An 8355-nucleotide genomic window follows, 5' to 3' on the forward strand; every position below is an offset into this window, starting at 1 on the left:
TCTGTTCAGGGATGTTTTTGTGGTTGAAAGGACAGTGTTGTATGTGGGAGGCAGGTGGTGTCGCAGACCACCTCCTCCGTTCAGGGATGTTTTTGTGGTTGAAAGGACAGTGTTGTATGTGGGAGGCAGGTGGTGTCGCAGACCACCTCCTCCGTTCAGGGATGTTTTTGTCCAATCTTGACTTAGATGCCATCCCTCACTCCTCTTCTGTACCATCCGGCCTCCCTGTCCAGGGTCTGGACATGTTTGTAGACCGAGGTGCAGGTAGGGGGCGGAGTCTAGGCTGTGCCATAGGCGGGCCTTCATCAAATCATACTCCTCAACTTAGACTGGTTAGATCTAGTCTAGAAGCTAACTCAGACTGGTTAGATCTAGTCTAGAAGCTAACTCAGACTGGTTAGATCTAGTCTAGAAGCTAACTTAAAGACTGGTTAGATCTAGTCTAGAAGCTAACTTAGACTGGTTAGATCTAGTCTAGAAGCTAACTTAAAGACTGGTTAGATCTAGTCTAGAAGCTAACTTAGACTGGTTAGATCTAGTCTAGAAGCTAACTTAGACTGGTTGGATCTAGTCTAGAAGCTAACTTAAAGACTGGTTAGATCTAGTCTAGAAGCTAACTTAGACTGGTTAGATCTAGTCTAGAAGCTAACTTAGACTGGTTAGATCTAGTCTAGAAGCTAACTTAAAGACTGGTTAGATCTAGTCTAGAAGCTAACTTAGACTGGTTAGATCTAGTCTAGAAGCTAACTTAGACTGGTTAGATCTAGTCTAGAAGCTAACTTAGACTGGTTACATCTAGTCTAGAAGCTAACTTAGACTGGTTAGATCTAGTCTAGAAGCTAACTTAAAGACTGATTAGATCTAGTCTACAAGCTAACTTAGACTGGTTAGATCTAGTCTAGAAGCTAACTTAGACTGGTTAGATCTAGTCTAGAAGCTAACTTAAAGACTGGTTAGATCTAGTCTAGAAGCTAACTTAGACTGGTTAGATCTAGTCTAGAAGCTAACTTAGACTGGTTAGATCTAGTCTAGAAGCTAACTTAGACTGGTTACATCTAGTCTAGAAGCTAACTTAGACTGGTTAGATCTAGTCTAGAAGCTAACTTAAAGACTGGTTAGATCTAGTCTAGAAGCTAACTTAGACTGGTTAGATCTAGTCTAGAAGCTAACTCAGACTGGTTAGATCTAGTCTAGAAGCTAACTTAGACTGGTTACATCTAGTCTAGAAGCTAACTTAGACTGGTTAGATCTAGTCTAGAAGCTAACTCAGACTGGTTAGATCTAGTCTAGAAGCTAACTTAGACTGGTTAGATATAGTCTAGAAGCTAACTTAGACTGGTTAGATCTAGTTTAGAAGCTAACTTAGACTGGTTAGATCTAGTCTAGAAGCTAACTTAAAGACTGGTTAGATCTAGTCTAGAAGCTAACTTAGACTGGTTAGATCTAGTCTAGAAGCTAACTCAGACTGGTTAGATCTAGTTTAGAAGCTAACTTAAAGACTGGTTAGATCTAGTCTAGAAGCTAACTCAGACTGGTTAGATCTAGTCTAGAAGCTAACTTAGACTGGTTAGATCTAGTCTAGAAGCTAACTTAGACTGGTTAGATCTAGTCTAGAAGCTAACTTAGACTGGTTAGATCTAGTCTAGAAGCTGGTGCCAAAGCCCAAACTATGTATACCCTAACTGTAGTTGGGGCTTTAGCTTTGGTACTAGCATCTAGGCTTGTACAGTATACTAGTACCAGTATAGTACTGCGATACTAATTAATCAAATGCGGTACTATACCGCCTCTAAAAAGCATTTTGGTGTAAAAAGTAAAGATAAAGGTGAAGTTATAACACTGAAACACCCTCAGCGGCTAACGTTCATCCGCAGTGTTTTAGCTACTTCTAAATCACTAATCCTGGCCTCCATGGCGACAAATAAAGTGAGTTTCTTACAAGTAGCATTATCACTGGAGGAGGAGAAATAGCTAAACATGCTTCACTAGACACCGTAGGAGGATACAATAGCTCACCGGCGTCACAATGTAAACAAATGCCATGGGTGGATCTACACCTGACATCCACTGTAATGATACCAAGTACAATAGCGCATCTAGTCGATACGATATATTTTTAGGATCGCAAAACCTTCTTTTGTTTTTAAAAAGTTTATATTATGTTTGTAAAGTCAGTAAATACGTCCCTGGACTTTGAATATGACCAATGTATGATCCTGTAACTACTTGGTATCGGACGATACCTAAATGTGTGGTATCATCCAAAACTAATGTCAAGTATCAAAGAAGAGAAGAATAAGTGATTATTACATTTGAACAGAAGTGTAGATAGAACATGTTCAAACAGAAAATAAGCAGATATTAACAGTAAATGAACAAGTGCTTTAATAATCCATTTTATACAGTTTGTCCCTCAATGTGTACAAAATAATAGGTGTATAAATGACACAATATGTTACTGCAGACTAATTAGGAGTCTTTGTTTGTTTACTTACTACTAAAAGACAAGTTCACTATTTTATTTAAGGACTAAATGACAATAATAAACATATTTTTGTTACAATAAAGACAATAATGACATTTTTTGTGGTCCCCTTTATTCATAAAAAAGTATCGAAAATACCGAAAAGTATCGAAATACATTTTAGTACCGGTACCTAAATATTTGTATCGGGACAACACTAGTTCATAGTGTTATTTTGACATTTTTGTTTGACTACTTTATTAGAAAATTTCAAATACAGTAAAGTTTTTAATTTTTTTTCCGTTCATAGTGTTATTTTGCACAAAAACGTTGTTTACTTACTACTAAAAGACAAGTTCACTATTTTATTGAAGGACTAAATGACAATAATAAACATATGTTTCATGTACACAAACATTTTTGTGTTACAATAAAGACAATAATGACATTTTTTGTGGTCCCCTTTATTCATAAAAAAGGTATCGAAAATACCGAAAAGTATCGAAATACATTTTAGTACCGGTACCTAAATATTTGTATGGGGACAACACTAGTTCATAGTGTTATTTTGACATTTTTGTTTGACTACTTTATTAGAAAATTTCAAATACAGTAATGTTTTTCTTTTTTTTTTCCGTTCATAGTGTTATTTTGCACAAAAACGTTGTTTACTTTCTACTAAAAGACAAGTTCACTATTTTATTGAAGGACTAAATGACAATAATAAACATATGTTTCATGTACACTAACATTTTTTGTTACAATAAAGACAATAATTACATTTTTTGTGGTCCCTTTATTCATAAAAGTATGGAAATACATTTTGGTACCGGTACCGGGACAACCCTACTAGCATCTAGTCTAGACCTGACCGATCCAAGTCGATGAGCATGAAGTGATGAACCCGACTTCTAAGACCAAGTCTTGATTGCGCAATGACCTGCTGGGTACTTTCCATGTTTTTCAATGCTTTGCCGTCTGAAATGTTTGACATTTTTACGAGTCCTTTCCTGCTGGAAAAGTCTCATCCCTGGAGCTGCACCCGAGCGATATCTTCACAGCGACACGCCGACTTGAAACATCCAGTCTGGCGAGCCCAGCGGCTTAAGCGCATCAGAGCCTCGCCGCTCCTGGAGGCTACAAAGACCGGGGGCTACAAAGACCGGGGGCTTCAAATGGCCCGTTTGATTACTGCTTCCTCTCTCCCTCCTGGAGGCGTCATGGCTGTGGTCAGGAAAGACGATGGAAGGAGTGGATTGACGGGACAGGATGTGAAGAAAAAGATGGAGGAGAGTCGTAGGATATACCATACCAGTAGGTGTAGATGTGGGAAACAGCGGGAGGCAGGGTGCAGGTAAAAAGGTGTCTAATGCTTAAACCAAAAATAAACAAAAGGTGTGTGTCCCTAAGAAAAGACACTGAAGCTTAGGGAAGGCTATGCAGAATCAAACTACAACTGAAATGGCTACAAAGTCAACAAAAACAGAATTCTGGACGACAGCAAAGACTTACTGTGGAGCAAAGACGGCGTCCACCATGTACACCCGAACATGACATGACAATCAACAAAGTCCTTGAAGCTTAGGGAAGGCTATGCAGAACCAAACTACAACTGAACTGGCTACAAAGTAAACAAAAACAGAATGCTGGACGACAGCAAAGACTTACTGTGGAGCAAAGACAATGTACATCCGAACATGACGTGACAGTCAACAATATCCCCACAAAGAAGGATAAAAACAACTGAAATGTTCTTGATTGCTAAAACAAAGTAGATGCGCTCAAAGGAAGACGTGAAACTGCTACAGGAAAATACCCAAAAAAGAGAAAACACACAGGAAAACAGCAAAAAGTCCAAATAAGTCAGGGTGTGATGTGACAGGTGGTGACAGTACACCTACTTTGAGACAAGAGCTATAGTCATGCATGCTTGGTAATGCTTTAAAGTCATACCCTGTTTCTTAATGATTTCTGTTGGTGGTGTGCCTCCGCATTTTTTCAACTCAAAAAATGTGCCTTGGCTCAAAAAAGGTTGAAAAACACTGCTCTATCGGGTGCAGGTCAGGACTCTGTGCAGGCCAGTCAAGTTAATAATCCTCCTCACTTTCAAAGCTGTCCATAACCTCTCTCCGTCATATCTCTCTGACCTGCTCCATACCTCACGTTCCCTAAGATCCTCTTCATCCATCCATCTCACTGTCCCCTTATTTAAAGTGTCCACCGTGGGTGCCTGACCTTTCAGCCCCTCACCTTTCGAACTCATTACCACCAGACCTTCGTAACTTACACTCAATACCCCTCTTCAAATCAAGACTCAAAACACACCTATTCGTTGTAAATCGTATCCATCTTTGTTGGAGCATTCAAAGTTCCTTTCACTGGAAGTAACTCCTGAAAAACAACCCCACACCATAATTCCTCCTCCACCAAATGCACAATACAGTCCGAAATGTAGCGTTCTCCTGGCGACCTCCAAACCCGGACTGGTGCATCAGGTTGCCAGATGGAAAAGTGTGATCCATCACTCCAGAGAAGGCGTCTCCACTGCTCTAGAGTCCAGTGGTGACGTGCTTTACACCACATATGGTGATGTATGGCTTAGATGCAGCTGCACGGCCATGGAAACCCATTCCAAGAAGCTCTCTGCGTACTGTACGTGGGCTAATTGGAAGGTGACATGAAGTTTGGAGCTCTGTAGCAACTGCAGAAAGTCTTTGCACTATGCTGACCTCTATGTCAGTTTACCTGGCCTACCACTTGGTTGCTGTTGTTCCCCAAACTCTTCACTTTTCTTATAATAAAGTTGACTTGGGAATATTTAGGAGCGAGGACATTTCAGGACTGGACTTGTGGCATCCTATGACAGTTCCACGCTGGAAATCACTGAGAGCGGCCCATTCTTTCACAAATGTTTGTAGAAACAGTCTCCATGCCTAAGTGCTTGATTTGATACACCCCCAAATCCTCCACACGACACCTCCTAACCTCCTCCAACCTCAGAGGACAAAGCTACGAACAATGGGAGACCAGGCTTTCTGCTCCGCCGCTCCCAGTCTGTGGAACGCTCTCCCTGACCACCTGAGGGCACCACAGACTGTGGATGCCTACGTGCTTGATTTTGATACACCTGTGGGCCTAATCAGTTGGTATCCTGGAGCATTCAGAGTTCCGTTCACTGGAACTAATGGGCCTGCTCCGCCGCTCCCAGTCTGTGGAACGCTCTCCCTGACCACCTGAGGGCACCACAGACTGTGGATGCCTAAGTACTTGGTTTTGATACACCTGTGGGCCTAATCAGTTGGTATCCTGGAGCATTCAAAGTTCCGTTCACTGGAACTAAGGGGCCTGCTCCGCTGCTCCCAGTCTGTGGAACGCTCTCCCTGACCACCTGAGGGCACCACAGACTGTGGATGCCTAAGTGCTTGGTTTTGATGCACCTGTGGGCCTAATCAGTTGGTATCCTGGAGCATTCGGAGTTCCGTTCACTGGAACTAAGGGGCCGAGCCCAATTCGTGGAAGAACAACCCCGCACCATGATGACGGCCAAGTGGTTAGGACACCTGATTCTCGTCATTTGGATGGCTGGCCAAATACTTTTGGCAATATAGCGTATCTGTCTGCTTCGTCCCGTCGGTTGATGTTGACATTCCCCAAGTCTCCGGGGCAGGAAACAGCACATTGTGTTTCCTGTCCGAGTTTGACAAGAGGAGGGGGGGGGGCTCGTCGAGTCTTTGATTGTGGAATGTTTCCTGCGTGTGGTTCTCCTCTCGCTTGATCAAAGACCCCACTTTTAGCATTTCTTCATCCGTATTTAGAAACGTGACAGAAGAGAACAAAAAAGGTGAGTCCGAGGAGAGGTCAACATGGTGAATGAGGGGAAATCCTGGATAAGCGCAGGAAGTAGGGCGCTTTGCTAGTCAGGCCTTCTTTTAAAGTGAGATGCCAATGATCTGAAGTGACGTGATGATTATTTACCTGCCACATGTGGTTCCCCAGGTGCTCCCGATCCCACCGCCGGCGCCAGCATCGACGACGACAACTGCTGGCACCTGGACGAGGACCAAGTCCGGGAACAGGTCAAGCAGTTCCTGTCCCAGGGAGGTTACTACGGCTCTGGCAAGCAGCTCAACTCCATGTTTGCTAAGGTACTTGTTAAACTCCCAGCTCCACGTTTCCACAGCAGAGGGCCCGGGGGGGGCCCGATATTAACACTGGATTAGATGATCAGAGGTGACCCGAGCCGAACAACCTTCCCTAGTCATGGGGCAGGAAAAAGAAATCCAGCTAGTATAAAAAGTCAACACACACGGTCACTTGAACACGCTGAACTTTGTGGATATTATCAAATAAACGTCTCTACACCATAAAAAAGTCAACATTACACTCATTTAAATCCATTGCAATGCATGATGGGAAAAAAGCTAAACACTCTCCACACTTGTCCATGTTTGACTTTTAGCTGATATTTCTGATTGTTTACAAAACTTTAAAGACGTTTAATATGCAATTATTAAATATATATCCATTATTTATATATATATATATATATATATATATATATACATATATATCGGTATCAGTACCAAAAATGGATTTCGATACTTTCGATACTTTTTCTAGATAAAGGGGACCACAAAAAAATGTCATTATTGTCTTTATTGTAACAAAAAATTGAATGTTGATTGAAGGAATGATTTGAATTTCAAATGTTTTGAATGTTAAAGATGGGAAACTGAAGTGAAACCTAGTATGAATATAGAAATGATAAATATATTGAAACAGTTAGAATCAAGCTGTATGACTCACAGGTGTAGGCACATTGTTACCCACAATGCATTGCCGCGACAGTCCTTCCTTTATGGCTCATTTCAGACTAAATAAATGTTGTTCTCCCACCATAATTATATTTCCTGACAGTGTGCAACATTCCCTTGCAGTCAGGATTAGATACTTTCGATACTTTTTCTAAATAAAGGGGACCACAAAAAAATGTCATTATTGTCCTTATTGTAACAAAAAATTGAATGTTGATTGAAGGAATGATTTGAATTTCAAATGTTTTGAATGTTAAAGATGGGAAACTGAACTGAAACCTAGTATGAATATACAAATGATAAATATATTGAAACAGTTGGAATCAAGCTGTATGACTCACAGGTGTAGGCACATTGTTACCCACAATGCATTGCCGCGACAGTCCTTCCTTTATGGCTCATTTCAGACTAAATAAATGTTGTTCTCCCACCATAATTATATTTCCTGACAGTGTGCAACATTCCCTTGCAGTCAGGATTAGTTTCAAGCGGAACAAATCTAACCGTAAGTCAGAATGGTTGGAGAAGTAGCAATTATATTAGCCAATATTGTGGGACATTTTCAAGTATTGTAAAAACAAACAACTTTTGAGGTGAAATACCTAATAAACCAATAGTAATATGGTTAAGAAATACTGATGTAAAGGGTAGGTGTCGCCCTGTTTTCTGTTTTAACATGTTCTATCTACACTTCTGTCAAAATATAATAATCACTTATTCTTCTCTTCTTTGATACTTGACATTAGTTTTGGATGATACCACACATTTAGGTATCGATGCGACACCAAGTAGTTACAGGATCATACATTGGTCATATTCAAAGTCCTCATGTGTCCAGGGACATATTTACTGACTTTATAAACATAATATCAATTTAAAAAAAACGAAACAAGAAAAAAATATCGATCTAATCATAGTAGTATGGACTAGATACACTCTTGTACTTGGTATCATTACAGTGGATGTCAGGTGTAGATCCACCCATGGCGTTTGTTTACATTGTGACGCCGGTGAGATATTGTATCCTCCTACGGTGTGTAGTGAAGCATGTTTAGCTATTCCTCCTCCTCCAGTGAT

At 40.8% G+C, this 8355-nt stretch overlaps 1 protein-coding gene across 3 annotated transcripts in view; it reads left to right on the forward strand.

The window, feature by feature from the left end:
- LOC133665175 (zinc finger SWIM domain-containing protein 5-like) overlaps positions 1 to 8355 on the forward strand; it is a 194542-nt gene that overhangs the window by 148940 nt on the left and 37247 nt on the right. For all 3 annotated transcript variants that reach the window (XM_062070409.1, XM_062070407.1, XM_062070408.1), the window contains exon 4: positions 6461 to 6609. In XM_062070409.1, coding sequence (XP_061926393.1) covers positions 6461 to 6609 — 149 coding nt within the window. The remainder of the gene's footprint in view (positions 1 to 6460; positions 6610 to 8355) is intronic.

The sequence above is a fragment of the Entelurus aequoreus genome, linkage group LG14 (genome assembly GCF_033978785.1).
Source record: "Entelurus aequoreus isolate RoL-2023_Sb linkage group LG14, RoL_Eaeq_v1.1, whole genome shotgun sequence".
In the NCBI taxonomy this organism is placed as follows: Eukaryota; Metazoa; Chordata; class Actinopteri; order Syngnathiformes; family Syngnathidae; genus Entelurus; species Entelurus aequoreus.